Source organism: Chaetodon trifascialis, chromosome 9 (genome assembly GCF_039877785.1).
Source record: "Chaetodon trifascialis isolate fChaTrf1 chromosome 9, fChaTrf1.hap1, whole genome shotgun sequence".
NCBI lineage: Eukaryota > Metazoa > Chordata > Actinopteri > Chaetodontiformes > Chaetodontidae > Chaetodon > Chaetodon trifascialis.
This window is the reverse complement of record NC_092064.1, coordinates 2,861,958-2,882,574: the sequence shown is the minus strand read 5'-3', so window position 1 is coordinate 2,882,574 and position 20,617 is coordinate 2,861,958. Positions and strand designations below refer to the sequence as shown.

The following is a 20,617-nucleotide window of genomic DNA, read 5'->3' as shown; positions in this document are numbered from 1 at the left end:
GCGTCCCCTTGACATTCATTCTTTTGGGTGTTCACTTGTTTATTTCCTGTTTTAGTTTTGTTTTGTTTATCCTCCTGCCTTTGTCTTTGGAGAATTTCAAATTTGTTTTTTGGATTTTGCCCCTTCCTTTTCCTGCAGTCTGTTGCTACCTGTTTTGTTTTTCAGCCTGCCTGTGTGTCCTGTGTTTGGGTTCAGTCTCTTTTTTTTCCTCAATCCCTTGTTTCCCTGTACCTGCACATACACAAGAGTGTTACAGTGAATGCCCATATGACTATGGCTATTACCTAGCAGGCTGTGTTGCTAGGATACATTGTTAACAATCCCCTGCTGTCTTGCTAAATGTCTGCTTGCTCTAAAGAGATATAAGGACTTCTTCTGCAATAAAGAAGTCAAAAGAACCATTGCCTTGTCTGATGATTTTTCCTGTGTGTGTGTGTGTGTGTGTGTGTGTGTGTGTGTGTGTGTGTGTGTGTGTGTGTGTGTGTGTGTGTGTGTGTGTGTGTGTGTGTGTGTGTGTGTGTGTGTGTGTGTGTGTGTGTGTGTGCGTGCACGCGTGCTGACCTCTTGCACTTTTTTTTTTGACTCTTGACACTGTCACACTGTGTTGCTATTTCATTGTAATGTAATGTCACCATTATCATACAGTGTTGATCAGAGTTACAAGCTGTTATGTTCAAAGTTATTACTATAGATATAGTAGACAACTAGATTTTGACTTTACACTTGCTCCTCATTAGGGGTAAGATTTACACCTTTTCTTGCATCCAGTCTTCAGGCTTACATCACACCTAATAAGACTTTCTCTTGACTCTTCTCTTAAAAATGTTATGTGTGCCTGTCAGGAAGCTGTAATGGAGGCAAGAATGCCTTTTGATTCAGTCAACTATTTGCCTATCTCTAATTTTTTATTTTCATCAAAGGCATTAGGAAAAAAATTTTTAATCAGTTTTGTGCCTTTTTAAATGACAATAGAATTTTAGATACATCCCAATCAGGCTTTCACTTTCCACACAGTATTGAGACAGCTTGCCTTAAATTGAGTAATGACCCTGTTTTAAATGCGGATTTAGGGCTCTGTTCTTTTTTAGTTTTACTGATATCAGTTTGGCCTTTGAAGGGTTTGATAGATCAGGCCCTCTTCTCACTTTATATGCTTTATTTGACTCATAACACAAAAAGATAATTTGTCTTATCACTGTCATGCAGATGACACCCAATACTAGACGTGCACAGAGATATCATTATCTGCATCTGTTCAGCCAACAAAATTATCTGTTTCTGTGTCTGTATTTGGATAGAAGACTGGATGTCACATTAAAATGCAATTGTTATGCCTTCAAATCATCAACCTGATTTGATATTGACATGTAATTAATTGTGAAATATATTTCCACATCATCATACAATATTTTTCATCTCTCTTTTATATTATTTTTTAATTAAACAAAGTTTTATGAACTGGGGTACATTGAACAATCACAAACTGAGAAAATGTTTTAGAAATCCAAAGTTTCTCTTTTGCCCTGGGAATAGAAACTATTTACAAAGAAGACATATAAACAAATATCTGTCAGCTGGGAATAAATTAAATTCCACTTTTGCTGTATTTAGACTTGGACTTACACTGAACTTCACTGATCCCAATTTGGGAAATTCTTTTGTTGCAGCAGTAGGTTAAACGATATGCATAACCATAGAATAAAACTAAGAGAAAAGAGTGCTCTTAAAAATACAACTAAGTATATAAACATAGAATAGCAGCAATTCTGAAAATGTAACATTAGTATGTAACATATTTAAAATCTAACTACGTATGTAAAATATGAGTGTATTATAAACAAATATTAACATCAGTTCTTAAAGAGAGAGAGAGCCAGAGCTATAAAGTATAAAGTAAATGTAAATGTAAAGTAAAGTTCCAAGTGATAAATAAATGTAAACAATAAATAATAAACTGTATTGTGTGTCTTCATGTGTTAACTGTACTACACTTGGTTAGGGAAATGAGCAGAGATGTGCTAGATTATAATACTCAAGTAAAAGTACTGTTAGTTTAAAGAACTTTTACTCTGTAAAATGTCACTGCAGTACAATTGCATTGAAAAAAGGAACTACACCACACCACCAAGCACCTCATGTCCATACCGATAATAAATAAGGACGCTGTGGCCAGTTCAACAAGCAATATCAGGCTACAGAAATGAAATAACTGCCACAGAAAAAAAAACAAAACAAGAACAACAAAAAAGAAACATCACCAAAGTAGACAACACAGAGATGTATAAACAATATAAACCTCACAGAGACTGCAGGCACAAACACATTAAAGCAAGGAGGGCTCATTGCTAGGCAATGCAGTGCTTGTTATCCTCCACAATCTGCTCTTGGTTCAACTTCTTTGCTTGACCATTCACTCAGCCGCTTTGTCTCATTATAACTAGTCTGTCCCACTATAACCAGTTATAGTAATTTCAAATATTTCAAGATGAGAGAGGCTCTACAGTCACAACTGTGACTCAAGTATGCTAATACCCATAATGACATCATCCCTACTTTTAGTTCATTATTGTGCATGTTGTATGGGAGCTGATTAAAGCCACTTTGCAACCTCTTTTATCTTTTCTGGATCGGTATTCGTCTCTCTACCCTCAGTGATGTTCCACCGGAAGCTGAAGCTCTTGCCATGGAATTCATGTGTTGACTTTCATAAACAATTTATTCTCCATAAGCCTCTCCAGAACCTTGTGAACATGGGTGTTACGGCTTCACCATGTAAGAAGAACCAAGGCTCAGGGCATGAGGCCACAACATATAACAAAACGGATGACACTGAAAAAAAGGATGTGGAAGAACCCACAAGCTTTATTAGTCCCCCATCTCAACCAGTGATGATAAAAATGATAACAATCAGAATAATAATCAGAATTTTACTAATGAAGGGAAACAAAAACCCAAACGAAAGAAAAAAAAAAAAGGGGGCTGGAAACCCTGGCCAAAATGAACAAAAGAAGGAGAGGTGCAGGACCAGCCACACAATGGGCCGTCGCCCCCAGCGTCTCCCCCTAAACTACCTAAAAAACAAGAAGCAAACTGAACCTAAACCAAAAGACGAATAACTGAACTACCAGTAATCTCCAGCCCAAACTAAAACAATAAGATAACATAACAAACCTCCTGCACCTAAACGTGCATGGAGGAAAAAGGGAGGAAAACCCCTACTTGGTGAAAAAGAAAACCCCCCAAAAAAGGAAAGAAAAGAACCCTCTCACCACTGTTAGTGCGCTGCCATGTGCCTGCCATTGTCTCTGCCTCCCCTCACTCTATGCACTCTGCCCAGTTTTATTACCTCCTCCCCTCTCCAGCCCAGCCTGTGATGTTACACAGGTGTGTAGCAGGTAGAGGGAGGAGGAAGCCAGAGCTGAGGGAACAGGAGGAAGGCAGGCTGACACACATGCACGCACGCATTCAGTCATGTTTTTGGAAAAAAAGGGGTTATTATTCAAATACACAAAGACAAAGAAAGCAGGACCCTTAGTTCAAAAGGCATGACTAAATACTCAAAGTGGCCAAGAGGGCTGTTGAATACCATCTTCCCCTTGTCTCCTTATCTGATCCTGAGGTTGAGTTTGGTGAATACTGTAGTATATTAGAAGGGCTCATAAGTAGAGGTGATAAGTGGCATAAATTTGTATTTGTTCTTTACTAATATTAATGGCACAACCACATAAGAGACTAATCCTTTTTTGCCAACAAAGAAAAACCCAGTGCCAAAAAGAGAAGAAGAGGCACAGATTATACTCTAAACTTGGTGACAAACTTACATCAGAAATAGTGCCAATAGAATTGTTTGCAGGTACCACCTCAGCCCATGCAAGTGCCCTTAATCTTAATAAACCCATAATATATTGTACCTTAATTTCTTTTTTCCCCAGTAGTCACTGAATTTCCTTGGTTGATCCTTGTTGTGTCACAATTTCATTAAAGACTTTTTTTCAAAATGTTTCTGTCAACTGTGTTCTTTGTGTTCTACTGTGTGGTAGTGTAGAAGGTGGATCGCCAAATAAATCAATGAATCATCAATCAAATAAAATATATATGTAATTTATATTTTATATATACATAAATATAACAATATAATAACTATTTTTAAGATATTAATTTATTATATATGAATTTAATATATATTTATTATTTTTATTGTTATTATTATTATTATTATTATTATTATTATTATTATTATTATTATTATTTGTGGCGCACAGATGACCAATATCAGCAGAGTTGTCATCCAATCACATGATCACTCATTCATGTGATTGGAGTTGCTATCCAATCACATGATGGTTTCCTTTTAAAATGCCTGTGGAATCATCCAATGGTTGTTTGTGAAGTCAGCAGGCCAGCCTGAGTAGATCAACGTCGATAGCATTCATGTGCTAATTAGAGCTATTCGCACCTTCGCGAAGGTGCGATTAACCACGCCCCCTGCCGACAGATGGTTCGTTTCCGACGATTTTCGGAGCCGGCGAAGTTCCCCGTAAACTTGCCGTAAATTGCCGAAAATCAACGAACTTCACGGGGATTTACGGGTCGAAAATGTGGTTTTTCATGCAGTGCTTGGACTGGCCAGAAGTGTAGGTTGATGGCCACTGATTGAAAACCTATAGAGCACTGTTGTAAGAACCCGCAGCATTTCCCCCCAAAAGGGAATGGTTTTGCATGTGGTGGCCACAGACAATTGCCCGCTCCTTATGCTTCCTGACTGATTCTTCTCTAGTTTTGAGTTCTGTTAGTGTCCTTGTCACAACTAGTAGCAAGCAGTAATAGCTGCAGCCCATTCGGGTTGCACAGGTAGTCAAGCTCCTCCAGGATGGTACATCCATACATGTGGTTGCAAGAAGGTTTGCTGTGTCTCCCAGCCCAGTCTCAAGAGCATGGAGGAGATATCAGGAGACTGGCATTACACAAGGAGAGCTGTCCAGGACCGTAGAAGCTCACAACCAAGCAGCAGGAACGGTATCTGCTCCTTTGTGTGAGGAGGAACAGGAGGAGCACTGCCAGAGCTCTACAAAATGACCTCCAGCAGGCTACTGGTGTGCATGTTTTTGACCAAACTGTCAGAAACAGACTCCATGAGGGTGGCATGAGAGCCCAATGTCCTCTAGTGAGACTTGCGCTCACAGCCCAGCACTGTGCAGCTTAATTGGTGTTTGCCAGAGAACATCAGAATTGGCAGGTCTGCCACTGGCGCTCCATTCCCTTCACAGATGAGAGCAGGTTCACACTGAGCACATGTGACAGACATCAAAGAGTCTGAAGACGCTGTGGTAAATATTACGCTGCCTGTAACATCATCCAGCATGACCGGTTTGACAGTTGGTCAGTGATGTCTGGGACCACCTCTTCTCCAGGTACTCACTCTCCCTCCCTCTGCAACTGAATACTGTGGAATTTGTCACTGAAGCAATCATTCTGTGGCTTTTTCATGCTTGACAGACTCAAACAAATGGCCAACATATTTGTGTGTGCTGTTATTCATGCTATATCATATGACAGTAATTTAATGCAAGGAAAAAAACCAATTTGACTCTCCCCATAATTAATTAAGGGAAAAATCCTGTAGCAATTATATCTTCATAACAACCAAAATAATATTAAATACTTGCCCATTTTTAATTCATTTGTCAGCATGTCAATGGTTTATAATTATCTTAGGAACAGAATAAGACTTCCCATCTGCTGCTGATGCTCAACATTTAGCTCAAAATCCCAACATCACTCCTATAATGCAAGAATCAAATGAAAGATACCATCAAGATTTTCCATCAAGTGATTAGGTGATGCATGTAACTATTAAATAAAATTTACATCATCTACAACAATTGTATTGTTTTCCAATTAGGATTTTCTAGGGCTTTGAGAAGGAGATATTGATGCCATTAATTTTAAATTGAAGAAGTCAGTTGCTATTTTGTACCAACATTAAATACAAATATACTTGACCATTTTACTGCAACAAGAGAGGCAAGAGAAGAGTTTTATTCTTGTCAGGGTGGAGCATCCTCTGAAACAACTTTTACAAATTCAAAGGACATCTAGGTCTGTCAGATATTTTGGAATTTGGCTCTGTTTTTGTCTCACTTTACGTATATAACCTACTGGTGACTTAATCTCAATAATTAATAATAATTAATAATCAATAATTACGGGCTGCACGGTGGCGCAGCAGGTAGTGCGCGTACCTCACAGCAAGAAGGTCGCCGGTTCCCGTGCTTCCCGTGCTTCCCGTGCATGTGTGGGTTCTCTCCGGGCACTCCGGCTTCCTCCCACAGACCAAAAACATGCTCATTAGGTTGATTGGTGACTCTAAATTGCCCCTAGGTGTGAGTGTGAGTGTGAATGGTTGTGTGTATATACCCTGCGATCGGCTGGCCACCGGTCCAGGGTGTACCCTGCCTCCCACCCATTGACAGCCGAGATAAGCTCCGGCCCCCCTGCGACCCCGAAAGGGATAAGCGGCATAGAAAATGGATGGAATCAATAATTACAGAAAATGAAATTCGCACTCACCCAGTGTCGTATGATCCTAAAAATTTACGTTTTGTGTCTAAATCAGAAAAGTCAACCACCTCATTACCTGTAAATTTTTGAGAGATCAGCATTTTAATCCATCACATTAAAGATTCCACATGGATCCTACATGCTATGTAGCAGTAGAAATATATAACAACCATCTTGGTTGGTAAGTGTCTCTGGCATGGGAATGACATGGGAAAAATGACTTTGTTGGGTGGAATATTGCAGATAAGCTCACACACTGAATAAGACAATGAGATTTATCATGCAGCCTCCCTTCTCATATGCTGTATGGTAGCTTCCTGATAAGTAAGGATATTGACTCAGGATGTGGTTAGAATATCCAAAGGGTGGTTGTATGCATGTCACAAGTGACATACTGCAGACTGATGTGAGCATGAGCCTGTTCTGAGCATGTTCAATCATGAATACAATCAGATGTCCATGGTGCTTGTCTGTCATTGTCCTCTACTGCTGCCTGGCCTGCACTTTCCTTTCTCTGCTTGGGAACAATGAGTAGCACCAGCAACTCAATGTGATGAATCCTATCTCAGCCAACACATGCGCTCCATCACTGCTCAAGCCATTACAATCCATTACATTTTTTTTTGTTATTACTTCTGACAAAAAGTCAAGGAGGGAAGGCAGGCTCCTGGAGGGATTTGAATACAGAGGCACAAAATAGAGAATCTCTGGAGTGTATATCTGTGAAATGTTTTAGTACAAGGTGTGGGAGCTTAAACTTAAACTAGTTCTGTCTGTGGTCTAACAAATTAGTCAGTGCAAATGTGCTTATTAAGAGAGGCTGGGGAGAGCTGAGGAGGTTTTAAGCCTTCTTTTTCTGCTTTAAAACAGTAATAATTATCATTTACGACTAGGTTGGACTACTGTATGTTTCAGTCAGTTCAACAGGGTTGGGGATAGTTACTGTATCTTAGCCATAAAATATGTGCTTTATTTGTGTGGGTGTGGGGGGGGGGGGGGGGTATTATACATGTTTTGAGGACATATATCTGTTTATACAGTCACATTGTGGGCCTTGCCTGCCTTATGGGAAAAAATCCCTAATAAATGACTCATTAAATTGTACGGTGAGGTTTTGAGCTAAGGTTAGGGTAAGGTTTGGTTTCAGTTCAAGTTGGGGTAAGTCTTCAGTAAATGAAGTAGTCTATATCTCCAGAAGTGATTGAAACAATCGTGTGTGTGTGTGTGTGTGTGTGTGTGTGTGTGTGTGTGTGTGTGTGTGTGTGTGTGGTCCATTGGCTCAGGCTTTCTTGCTGATCCAGCTCCTAGCAGGGCAGTACAAGGAATAGATTGTTTCAGAGGAGAGACTTTAATAAACCAATACGCGGAAGAATGTGTGTGTGTGTGTGTGTGTGTGTGAGAGAGAGAGAGAGAGAGAGAGAGAGAGAGAGAGAGAGAGAGAGGGAGAGTGGGGACCAGTATTTGATGGGGAGAGGATTGAGTTGTTCCATCCTGATTCTGACTTTTTAAATCAATCTCCCCCTGCAAACACACACATTCCTACAAAGACAAAAACACTCACAAAGAGCATAAAATTGTATCTACCAGTGTTGAAACACATCTATACATTTGCTAGCATTGTTCTTAAAAGATGTGGCCTGGTTCAGTCTTGCTGTTACCACTATTTTGTGGACGGTGGCCAGGGTATTTACTTACCGGAACCGCACAGAGAACCAGGCTTGAATTTACATTTTTTAATATGTAATTTTGAGCACATTGTCTTTAATGTGTATTTCCATTTGCTATGTTCATTAGTGTTTGCTACAGTTAATGCACTGTGTGTATTTCACACTAAAATATTTCTTGCAGGGAGCGTAATTCTTTTCTGTTACTTATTATTGATTCCTAGAAAGAAATTTTGACATCATGGTGTCCTTCGACCTCTCCGGGAACCATCACCTTATTGTGGTGGAGAGGTTTGTGTGTCCCGGTGAATCTGACAGCTATGTTGTCTGGAGCCTAGTGCTCCTGGTAGGGTCTCCCATGGCAGATTGGTCTCAGGCGAGGGTCCAGACTAAGAGTGGTTCATGAAGACCCCTTGAAAGACCGCATAAGAAGAGGTGATACCCAGTACCCAGGAGGAAGCCCGGGACCCCCGTCTGGAGCCAGGCCTGGACGGTGGGCCCGTCAGCGAGCACCTGGTGGTCAGGCTTGCCACGGAGCCCGGCTGGGCACAACCCGAAAGGATTACGTGGCACCCTCATCTTCATCCTGTGGGCCCACCACCTGCAGGAAAAACCGCTGGGGTTGGGTGCCCTGCCATATGGGTGGCAGTGAAGGCCAGGGATCTCGATGGACCAGACTTGGGCGGCAGAAGCTGGTTCTGGGGACGTGGAACGTCACCTCTCTGTGGGGGAAGAAGCCGGAGCTTGTGCGTGAGATGGAGCGCCACCAGTTGGATCTGGTGGGGCTCACCTCTACACACAGCGTTGGCTCTGGAACCGTCCTCCTGGATAGGGGTTGGACTCTTTTCTTCTCTGGAGTCGCCCAAGGTGTGAGGCGCTGGGTGGGTGTGGGAATACTCACAAATCCTCGGCTGAGTGCCGCTACGTTGGAGTTTACCCCAGTGACGAGAGAATTGCCTCCCTACACCTTTGGGTTCTGGGGGGAAAACTGACTGTTGTTTGTGCATATGCACCGAACAGCAGTGCAGAGTATTCAGCCTTCTTGGAGACCGTGAGTGGAGTCCTGCATGGGGCTTCGGTAGGGGACTCCACAGTCCTTCTGGGGGACTTCAACACACACGTGGGCAACGATGGAGACACCTGGAGAGGATTGGGAGGAACGGCCCCCCTGATCTGAACCCGAGCGGTTGTTTGTTATTGGACTTCTGTGCTAGTCATGGACTGTCCATAATGAATGCCATGTTCGAACATAAGAATGCTCATAAGTGTATATGGTACCAGAGCGACCTAGGTCGAAGGTCAATGATCGATTTCGTTATCGTATCATCTGACCTGAGGCCGCATGTTTTGGACACTTGGGTGAAGAGAGGGGCAGAGTTGTCTACTGATCACCATCTGGTGGTGAGTTGGGTCCGAGGGTCGGGGAAGACTTTAGACAGACATGGTAAACCCAAGTGTGTGGTGCGGATGTACTGGGAACATCTGGACGATGCCTCTGTCCGAGAGATCTTCAACTCACACCTCCGGCGGAGCTCTTCTCTCATCCCTGTGGAGGTTGGGGGCATCGAACCTGAGTGGGCGATGTTCAAAGCTTCCATTGCTGAAGCTGTGGTGGAGAGCTGTCGTCTAAAGATCTTGGGTGCCTCAAGGGGCGGTAACCCTCGAACACAGTAGTGGACACCGGTGGTCAGGGAAGCCGTCCGACTGAAGAAGGAGTCCTTCCGGGATATGTTATCTCGGAGGACTCCAGAGGCAGTTGCAAGGTACCGACGGGCGCGATGGGCAGCAGCTTCCAACATAGGGGAAGCAAAGCAGCGGGTGTGGGAGGAGTTCGGAGCAGCCACGGAGAAGGACTATCGGTCAGCACCAAGATGTTTCTGGAAAGCCATCCAGAATCTCAGGAGGGGGAAACAGGGAACCATCCAAGCTGTGTACAGCAAGGATGGAACACTGTTGACCTCTACGGAGGAGGTAGTCGGGCGGTGGATGGACCACTTTGAGGAACTCCTGCATCAGACCAATACGCCCTCTATTGTAGAGGCAGAGCTGGAAGCTGATGGGGGATCATCATTAATTACCCTGGTGGAAGTCACTGAGGTTGTTAAACAACTCTGCAGTGGCAAAGCCCCTGGGATTGATGAGATCTGTCCAGAAATGCTGAAGGCTCTGGGTGTTGAGGAGCTGTCTTGGATGACACATCTCTTCAACATTGCGTGGAAGGCTGGGACAGTGCCTAAGGAGTGGCAAACTGGGGTGGTGGTCCCCTTGTTCATAAAAGGGGACCAGAGACTGTGTGGCAATCACAGGGGCATCACACTACTCAGCCTCCCTGGTAAAGTCTACTCCAGGGTGCTGGAAAGGAGGGTTCGGCCGATAGTCGAACCGCAAATTGAGGAGGAACAATGTGGATTCCGTCCTGGCCGTGGAACAACGGACCAGCTCTTTACTCTCGCAAGGAGGGCCTGAGAGTATGCCCATCCAGTCTACATGTGTTTTGTGGACTTGGAGAAGGCATATGACCAGGTCCCCCCCGGGAGATATTGTGGGAGGTGCTGCGGGCATATGGGGTGAGGGGGTCACTTCTCAGGGCCATCCAATCTTTATATGCCCAAAGCAAGAGCTGTGTTCAGGCACTCGGCAGTAAGTCGGACTTGTTTCCAGTGGGGGTTGGCCTCAGTCAGGGCTGTGCCTTGTCACCAATCCTGTTCATGATATTCATGGACAGGATATCAAGGCGTAGCCGAGGGGAGGAGGGTCTGCAGTTCGGTGTGCTGAGGGTCTCATCACTGCTTTTTGCAGATGATGTGGTCCTGTTGGCATCATCAGTCTGTGATCTCCAGCACTCACTGGATCGGTTCGCAGCCGAGTATGAAGCGGCTGGGATGAGGATCAGCACCTCTAAATCTGAGGCCATGGTTCTCAGCAGGAAACCGATAGATTGCCTACTCCGGGTAGGGAATGAGTCCTTGCCCCAAGTGAAGGAGCTCTCCATCTACCGGTCAATCTTCGTTCCGACTCTCACCTATGGTCATGAGGGCTGGATCATGACCGAAAGAACCAGATCGCGGGTACAAGCGGCCGAAATGGGTTTCCTCAGGAGGGTGGCTGGCTTCTCCCTTAGAGATAGGGTGAGAAGCTCAGTCATCTGTGACGGACTCGGAGTCTCCATCTACAATGGAAGTGAGTGGATGTTTGGCACGTATGACTGATTTAACTGTTGACGGCCTGTGGGAAGAAGCTGTTCGCTTGTGTCTGGTTGTTTTGGTGTATAGTGTTCTGTAGAGCCTACCAGAGAAGAGAAATTGGAACAAATTGGGTTCTATTTTTCGTCCCCGCTGCTGGTGGGGTGCCCCCCACGCGCAGTGGTATTTTCAGGTAGCGCAGACGGGCGTGCAGCGCACTTGGTATTTTGGTAAACCGAGGCGCACAGAAGTACGCCAGGATGGGCGTTGCAGCGCAGTAGGGGGAGGTGTCGGCATAATCAGCCAGCAGATTTGGATTTTCTGTCCATTTCGGTCCAAAAGTGAAGTAAAGTGAAGTAAAAGTGTGCTGAAAGCTCGCCACCCCAGACCTGGTCAACTCTGAGCGCCAGCAACGCACCGCTGGGCAAGTGGATTTTTGTAAAACAGCGGAGTCATGCGCCCACGTCACCAATACCTCAAAGGCAGGTTTCCACAGTGTCTGGCATTTCACTGCGATCAATAATTAGCAACAGCCACGATTCAATGCAACTATCTGAGTCAGCACATACAGTCAGACCTAAATTTATATATTTTGATCCGTATGTCATCTGACCACAAGCTTAAGCTTGAATTATTGATATGATATGAATAAAAGTTCTAGAGAATGTGATTCCTGAAATTGAGGTGATGCAGTCAGGTAGAGAGATCATATATCACTCTGTTGGAGCTATGCAAGTTACAAAAACACTCCGTGTACTCAGTGCTACAGAGTGGAACTTCTTTCCTCACAATCAATCTTTGGCTGAATAATGACAGTGGCTGCCGAAAGCACTTTAAGCAGACAACAGAAAGTTTTCATTTTGGCCTGCCGTCAAGTTATTTATGGAATTTACATTAAGTAGTGAAAGCTGATACTACCTACCATCAAGAATTCTTGTCATTTTAAAGGTGAAAGTGAAATATACACTCGCATTCACACACATGCGTGCGTGCACACACACACACACACACACACGCACACACAGAATGTAACTCTTATTTGATATATTCTCATGTCACATTTCAAAATATGCATAAAAATATGTTGATGGAAACATCTTATCAAAGTTTTGTTTGATTCTTCTCCCATTTGGCCAGTGGTGACTAGTAAACACAGCACAGATTGCTTTTAAGCAGCAGGTAATGATGTTGATGCCACTATTTAGAAGGGGAAAAGTTCGCATGTGCCATCTGTGCTTTGGAGTTGAATCATTAGTAACAAAGATAGATGAAGAGATAGCAAGGACTGGAATCTTTACACTGTTTCCATGGGATGAAATCTGACCAGCTAGCCTAACTCCAGGGTGCTTTTAAAATATCATCACACATTTCCGAAATCCTTGATGGGTTTTCATTCCAAAGAAACAAAGGTTGCTGCAGAATATGATTTTCAGTTCACACTGTTAGATAGTTCTGGTACAATAATTGGTAAGTAAAACACTTACAGATATGGTGTATTATTGGTGTATTATTGTGGCTGATTTATAGCACAAGTCATTTTCTGGCTGACAGCAACAACACATTATGTTAGCATGTGATAACGGACACACTCAACACGTTACTTACTACCTGTCAGGAATACAAGAGGGGCAGGCTTTACATTTATACAGATTAAGTCTATCTCCAGAAGAGAGAAGAAATCCAGTCTGAAGGATACAACGAAGTGGGCTTGTATAGACATCATTGATACATTCTGGGCCCCTTTTGTACTTAGAATGCTAACAGTTTGACAATTTAACAATTTGGAGTTTTGGCTCTTTCTGGAATTGTCAGAGCAACAAATCCTTGAGCCAAAACCTACAAAAGTACAGGCTTATTGACAGTTAGATGATGTTTCAGGGTGAATCCCCATATACAGTGCTGCTTGAAAGTTTGTGAACCCTCCAGACATGGTCACTCTTTTTGTAAAAAACATTAAAATAACCTTATTAAACATCTGTCCAAATCCCAATTTGGAAAGCACACCTTCCAAATAATGGACACACACACACACACACACACACACACACACACACACACACACACACACACACACACACACACACACAGAAAGAGATGTATTTTCATTATTTAATTCAACAACAGTGATTTCTTTGACAAAAACTGAAAATGTAACATGGAAAAATAAGAGAAACCTTTTATTAGTAGCTTGTGGCTCCTCCTTTTGCAGCCAGTACTTCAACCAAACGCCTTCTGTAACCACTAACATCTGCTTATGGGGATTTTTGCCCACTTAGATTGTGACCAAATACTTCTATTTTGGACTCATCTGTCCAGAGAATGAACTTCCGGAATGCCTCTGGTTTGTCCATGTGCTCTCTGGAAAAGTTGAAATGGGCTGTGGTCTTGTCTGTCTTTCCCTGTTTGTTCAGGTCTGTGCTGTGGGCAGTTCCTACCTGCCCAGCTCCTCCAGCCCTCCTTCCTCTCACACCTGCAAGTCATCACCTCATCTATGGTCAATCAGCTGTATGTTTAACCCCAGCTCAGTCCATCAGTATTCGTCGGATCGTCTGCTTGTCTCAAGTGGTACACCCGTCCACTCTTCTGCCAGTCTTCCTCCTCCTGAAACTGCTTGCTTGTACTTACCAGTGTTTTCTTTTGTACTTTGCCCTTAGGAGCCTCGTCCTTTTAAGCCCTCAGCCCAGCCCAGCCTTGCCGGTGAGAGAAATTGGATCGCGATCTTCTAGAGCATTTTTTGCTCTCTCCCTTTGTTGCCATTTTCTGGAAAATTTTTGTTTTATTATTTAGTAAGCAATCTACCAGAGCGTTTTATGCTCTCGCCTTTTGTTGCCAGTTTTGTGGACACTTTTTGTTATTAAAGTATGAACTGATTGTTCACATACTTTCAAGCAGCACTGTATGAACTCATTTTCAAATATAAATGTCTCACTTCAATTTATAATGAAAGAATGTTGATAGAATTATAATTTCATATGAGAAGATACAGGTTATGGAGAAATGGTTATGATCTGTTGGTGTAATTATCACAAGCTTTTATAATGAAGAGTAACCTATACTAGATTATGGTTTGATATGTATCAAAGAAACTGGGACAAAATTTTGGCCAGTGCTGCCCGGGCACACAGTCATAATTTATGCTTTATGCTAATGTATGCTTTGTCATAGGTCTTACACGAGGGATCAGTTCTTTAGATGTCGCCTAACTAATTGAGGCTAACATGCTGTTATCAGGCTAAAATGATCCTGTTAAATCTCATGCAGCTAAGTGGGCTCTGGGAATGCAGAGGATTCATTTGTTAATCCTGGATCAAGTTGAACTTTATGCTCTCAATTTGAAATGAAGGCAGCATGAGAATTGAAACCATAATGTGTATTTATATGACTGTTTAGTTCAGTTTAGTAACTGATCATATGGTTGCAATTCCAGATGCTGCACTGGGGTAACAGGCTCATGGATATACAGCCAGACTTTTTACGTGTTCTTGTATATTTGTTATTGGTGTTACTTTGCTCTCTCTATTACTCCACAATGTTTCCACTTTAAATATTTAGTTATTATGAATGAATGGGTGTGGTTATAGGCTGCACGGTGCGCAGCAGGTAGTGCGCGTGCCTCACAGCAAGGAGGTCACCGGGTCCCGGGCCTTTCTTCCCGTGCATGCGTGGGTTCTCTCCGGGTACTCCGGCTTCCTCCCACAGACCAAAAACATGCTCATTAGGTTAACTGGTGTCTCTAAATTGCCCCTAGGTGTGAGTGTGAGCGTGAATGGTTGTTTGTGTATGAATGTTGCCCTGCGATCGGCAGGGCAACAACTCCTTTTCTACATTTTTTATAAAAGCCTACTTTATGTCTTTAAAGTCAAATGAACGTGAACAAGTCATGTTCAAAAAAATCGAATAATCCTTATATCTTGAAATAAACAAATACAAAATGGAGTTGGGAGATTTGCTAGTGTAGTTGGGGTGTAGTGGGCCTACTGTATGTATAATCATGGGTAAGGTCAACTTTTTTTATTATAATTGAGAGATTATTGCAGGTAAAAGATCAGTTCATGTTGAGGTTTGCTGGACCCCTTCAAGACCACTGAGGAAAAAAAACTCACCTGTGAACTTGGTATATATTCTAATAATAATATTTCACTGACATGTTTTATTTGCAGCATATCGGATGGATCACTTTGTGGTGTAACTGTTAACGGATACGCTGACATGCACATAGAGACAACTGCAAATATTTCTGAACCTGATTATAAGTCAAAAATGGTGAATATTGAAATCACAGAAAATATTTTGACTCTCCAGAGGAAGCAAAGTTTGGATTTGACTTGATTATGACAAAAATGTTCAGAAAGATTTGATTGAGCTCAGGGCTTATCCTGAGGACAGCTGCATTACTCCAGATGATTTACAGTCACTGATTAACTTGGAATGTATGTTGGGAGATTTGAATATTTAATGACATTGCTGCTGTTGTGCCATCTGTGCATAAAATTCCATGCAGCCCCACTCTCAAATCAGACAATGTAGATAACACATATCATGTAGATCTAAGATCATATTTATCTTTCTGCAGACCTTGGGATCACTGGGTTACACTTATTGGTTGGAATTATTAGGAAAAATATATAGTTAACAGAAAGAGGTAAAACTCTTGCCTGCTATAAGAAGTGGTCTGAGCAGGTTTTAATCAGTTTCTTCTGCTTATTCCAGATTGGGTCAAGGTAGAAACAGGCTAAGTTGTGTATTCGAGATATCGATCAATGTTCAATGTTTTCCAGCTCCTCCTGGGGGATCCTAAGGCATTCCCAAGCCAAATGAGATGTGTAACCTCTCCAGCAAGCTGTGGGTCTACGCTGAGGTCTCTTCCCAGTTGGAAAAAGACCACTTACCAAGTGAAAATGCTAATTATGTTTAAAAGTAATCTATTTATCATTGCTTTAGTTACAACACTGAGCATTAACTAACTGGTAATACAATGTGAAACACTATTATTAATTGTATCTAACTGTTATCTACAGTTAAAGTAGAAATACATTTTTTATTATTTGTAAGAGTCCATGGACAACATAAAGAAAGGAACGTAAACTTTGCCATTTGATGTGTTGTATTAGAGGTAGCCTAAGGCTCTTTACCTGCGGTCACTTAAATTAAAGGATTATATTTGAGCACATGAACAGAACTATGTTTGAGGTGTTTCCATATATTATTATAATGGACACTTGACACCAATTACAAAAAAGATATGCATCAATGCATCAGTTATTATTTCTGAAAGTCACAAAAATGTCAAAGCAGCAAAAACAAACAAAACCTTAATTATTTAAATTTCATTTTGGGTATTTTTTTTTTCAAATTCTAGTTTCATAATTTTGTCTATATCAATAACATAAGTGGAATTTATTTGGTAATTAACACTTACCTTGGTATCTGATAAGGACTGATGCAACCTGAGGCCTCTGGCTGCGGAAGCGGATAGAGATCTGATTGCTGTGGCTTCGAACTACCAACCCCCTCATCAGAATGGACTCATTGGCCAGCATGGTGTTCTCCCCGTGGCCTACATCTTCAAACACCACCCTGTCTCCCTCAGATAGATTCACATTCATCACCTGACAGAAAACGGAGTAGGATTAGATTTGTTATAAATAAAACAAAACAACAAAAGATCCAGATTCTGGAATCTAGACTCTTTCAGGACCTGAAGCAGGAGACCAACACTATTACCAAGAAGGCAAAGTAGCAACCTATGCCAGCTAAGGATCTTCAACCTGCCACAGGAGCTGGTGATCCAATCCTGAGGACCACATTTACAAAGAAAACAACATTGCACAAATTTGTAGTGTGGTTTTCATTGAGTGTGTGGCCATAATCTGTGCATATTCAGGGCTTGGTCTACTGAGACAGCGGCTGATCACATAGGCAGTTCATGGACTGAGCCTGGTTCTGACCTCCAAACTGACTGCATAAACAGAATTCAGCGGTGGGATTTCAATGATCTTTCTGTGGTCTTTATGACAAAATAATTACTTTGGCCAGCTCCAAGCAGCCAAAAATTCTGGGACAAAATGTTAAGTGTTGATTGCACATTTCAGGCTGTTGCAATTGAAGCTGCAGTATGTAACTTGCATAAAAATACATTTTTGTCATATTTACTAAAACTGTCCCTATGCCCAGACAGCAGTACATGAAACATGTGAAATCTGTGGCGAAAAAAAAAAGGCTCCATTGGTCCCACCTACTGCTCCTATTGCCATTTGCAAGAATCCACTGCGCCTGAAACAAAACAACCAATCAGAGCCAGAGGAGCGTCTGAGGGAGTGTATGACATCTGTCAATCACTACTCACACACGCTGCGAAAGCCCCCTCAACAAATAACCATAAAGCTAATTTGATGATCGTTACAGTAACACTCCGCAGCACATACGGTATGTTAGTGACTGTGATGTTGTGGCCGGGCAGAGTTAGCTTGTTTCCGATGCTAAGGCTAACGTTACTGGTTGTCACAGCAGCCGCACAGATGCTGCAGGGAGGAGGAGGAGTCTGCTCTCTTCTCGATCTTTCCTACTGCAGCTATAAGTATTTCCAAATCATATCACACTTATTTTGGCATTCTTCATATTCCTACACACTTTTGTTTGCCTTTATAACCTAGTATGTACAGTGTGTGTGTGTGTGTGTGTGTGTGTGTGTGTGTGTGTGTGTGTGTGTGTGTGTGTTTGTGTGTGTGTGTGTGTGTTTGTGTGTGTGGTTGTCTGTCATAGCTGTCTGTGTTTATCTTTTTGTACATATTCGTATACAATACAAATAATACATTTATAAATTTGATTCTGATTCACTAAGGGTTTGTACATGGAAGAACAAAACACCAGAAGTGACCATATGAGCAGTTTACCAACCATATGAGTGGAGAACAGGTCAAAAAACAGAGCCTCTTCCTGCCTGTCACTCCCATCAATATGTAAATCATATGTATATTCCACTATTTACATAATATGTATTTGCAGTCACAGCCATTTACATGAAAATTGCACCCAACTTGCCAACAGCAATTACCCACATTATCGTGGATAATTTCAAAAGTGCACCAAGGCTTTGCACAAACTTTGTCCATTCAGAGTGGCAGCCACTATGGTACCCACACCATGCACTATTCATCAGCCAGTGACACAACAAAGAAGAGAGACTTTTCCAATTTCAGATCAGTTAATAAAATGCTCTGATTCCTATTAAGAAAGGGCTTCAGGGCACTGGAGTGCCAGCCTTTGTGGATTACACTTACAATTTGTGATAAAGGGCTTATTACTTGCAGTATTCATGGGCTCGTTTGCACTTAAACTTGCATGAGTTTCTGAGTGGAAAAAACATGCATTCTGTGAAGAATGATGACCTGAGAGACTCGGTAGGCATCTTTGACCTCTGGTTCAAGCATGATCTTTGACAAGTGCAGTGCAGCAAGTAACTAAAATTTCATTAAAAACACATGAACATTTGAAGCATTGGACATCTACTTTGCATAAAATTAAGCAGACTTTGGCATAAATCAAAAGTAAGAAATATGAAAAAGCCAAAAGGACAATGTAGGGATCAGTGATTACACTCAAATAGGCCTGATAATTGTCATCTTGTCTCCTTTGCGGACAGCCCATGTGATAAGAAATGTCACTTTTATCAGCTTTGATCACACCAGGTATATGATTAAATTATGTTAAAAGGAAGGAGACGTCTTGTCTTTATGTGGCCCTCCATAGATCATATCAGCCTCCTATCTCACGTAGCTGAGAGATCAATCCGCAGCTCTCCTGAGAAGAGCTGCTGAGGTAGTCTGTAATGATACAGTATGTACCCTCTGACAGGATACAAGTGGAAGTTAATAGAATGCTCATATTCAATAATAATAATAACAATATCTAGAATTATAATAATAACAACAGAATAAATAGTAGACCTGATGTAATATACCTGATGTACATGCTTTAAATTTAAATCTTATTCAAGAAAAATTCAAGAAAATTATATAAGGTCCAGAGATGTTGGCATTTAACAAGCTTTGCAGATGTTCAGGACAGCTGCAAATACCTTGGGATACCACAAGCAAATGGGAACCATGAGGGGGCTGCAAGGAAGTCAGCCACATGTAACTAAAAATGTAGAGTTTTGGGAGGTACTTTGTCTACTTTGATGACACACAGAGCCATTCTCCACAGTTATGTTTTGGATGGAGACACTGGGGCAGAATTAACAGGAGAGATCAGAGTACCCCGCACCCACCACCACCACCTGTAATAATATGATCAAAGTCCCATGCTTCAGTTTCTTTTGGTTCAAAATGTAAAATGAGGGAGGAACTGATGATTGGTTATCACTTAAACCCACTTAGTACTGCTTATATAATGTACTTTACATAAAGACCATTACTCAATTACAGTGCACTTTTACAGTTTAAACTGAAAATTTACTTGCAGCCCACGTACAGTAGGAGTTTATCCAGCCTGAACGCATCATGAATGACTCATACTGTACAAGCTCAGCCTCTGCAGCTTGCTTGTCTATAACAACTCATAATGTGCCATTAATGAACTCATGGACACAGCATCAGGATAATAGGGTGCTGAACAAAGGGCATCACCAAGTAATCACATTATGCCTTCAGCTCAGGGATAATAAAACACTTGAGGGAACACTGGGAGATGAAATCCAATTTGCCCTGGCACCAGTCCAGCTTCTGTATAACTGTACTTCACAAACATAATCATGAGGGGTGAACCCATGTCTGGAAAAAGAGTTATTACTCTGACAACACAGATCAAAATACACTTTCAAATCTGAATCATTAGCTGCAGTCAATGCTACGTGAGATGTCTGAGGAAATTGAGTCATGTCAACAGTCAAAGTCACAGTAAAATTTATTGAGAGCTAAAGCACTTTGTTGTGGATGCCAATTTTTGCTCTGCCGTTTCTCTGAGATCACAGCCCGATTACTGAACCAACTGGGGTTGACATGTCATCACAGTACTTAACTCGTCTTCTGAAACTGTCATTTTCACCTTCTACAGTTCATTAGCGTCACCCATTATAAAAGGAGTAGCAACAGGACAAAAGCAGTAAAACCACACATAGACTGCTAATTGGGTGTTAATATATTCAACATCTGTGTGATGTGTTACCATGCAAACATACTAATTAGCATTAAAAAGACAAAGTACAGCTGT

The 20,617-nt window shown here is 41.9% G+C and overlaps 1 protein-coding gene across 2 annotated transcripts in view; it reads right to left on the bottom strand.

Moving 5' to 3' along the window:
• sez6b (seizure related 6 homolog b) overlaps positions 1-20,617 on the bottom strand; it is a 286,279-nt gene that overhangs the window by 76,035 nt on the left and 189,627 nt on the right. For both annotated transcript variants that reach the window (XR_011602460.1, XM_070970052.1), the window contains exon 4: positions 16,827-17,016. Coding sequence is in view for 1 of the 2 variants with exons in the window: in XM_070970052.1 (XP_070826153.1) it covers positions 16,827-17,016 (190 nt within the window). In the remaining variant the exon portion in view is untranslated. The remainder of the gene's footprint in view (positions 1-16,826; positions 17,017-20,617) is intronic.